The 640-nt window shown below is 28.8% G+C and overlaps 1 protein-coding gene across 2 annotated transcripts in view; it reads right to left on the bottom strand.

Annotated features, from left to right (window-relative positions):
* The window catches only part of LOC107648271 (protein BIC1), a 25,489-nt gene that overhangs the window by 19,447 nt on the left and 5,402 nt on the right, over nt 1-640 (bottom strand). The window contains exon 2 of one of the 2 annotated variants that reach the window (XM_016352206.2): nt 77-236. The exons of the other annotated variant lie outside the window; for it this stretch is intronic. Coding sequence (XP_016207692.1) covers nt 221-236 — 16 coding nt within the window. The 3' untranslated portion in view covers nt 77-220. Of the gene's footprint in view, nt 1-76; nt 237-640 lie in introns of those variants that run through there. 2 annotated transcript variants of the gene reach the window in all.

Genomic DNA, 640 nt, shown 5'->3' with positions numbered 1-640 from the left:
ATTATCCAGAAAAGTCACCAAAAAAAAAAAACTATCCAAAAAAATAAAACTAATATTATACCCAATTTTGTTCTACAAAAATATTCAAATATAAAAAATTACTCAAAAATCCTGAATTACTTTCGTCATCATTACTACTTCCACAGTTAAACCGTCTACTCTGAACGCCACCATTCTACTCTAGCCTTCCCTCCCAAAAGCAAACATACCAAATCTCCTTTTATATATGAAGTGAGCTGCACCGATTGATAACCAAGACATCAATTAAACCCTTATTATTATTATTATTATTATTATCACTGGTAAATACTCAACATGGGTGGTGAGGAGCAAAACAACAACTACAACATCACCAGAAGTATAAGAAAAATCAAGCTTAAAAAAAATCAAACATAAAAAAAAAGACTAAAATTAAAAATATTAAGAATTTAAGATTAAAATGTTGAAAATCTTAAAAATAAACAGAATCATAAAACGCTAACGAGTTATATCTCAAATAGCATGGTCTTTCTATACTAATTTAGAGGTTGTGCATTCAAGTCTCATTCTTAATTTAAAAAAAAAAAAAACAGAATCGCTGACATTTAGAGAGGAGGTTTTGACGGTGGTAGTGGTGGTGATTACAAGAGTAATCTAAAAA

Source organism: Arachis ipaensis, chromosome B06 (assembly GCF_000816755.2).
Source record: "Arachis ipaensis cultivar K30076 chromosome B06, Araip1.1, whole genome shotgun sequence".
Taxonomy (NCBI): domain Eukaryota; kingdom Viridiplantae; phylum Streptophyta; class Magnoliopsida; order Fabales; family Fabaceae; genus Arachis; species Arachis ipaensis.
The sequence above is the reverse complement of the archived record's forward strand: the minus strand, read 5'-3'. Positions and strand labels throughout refer to the sequence as shown.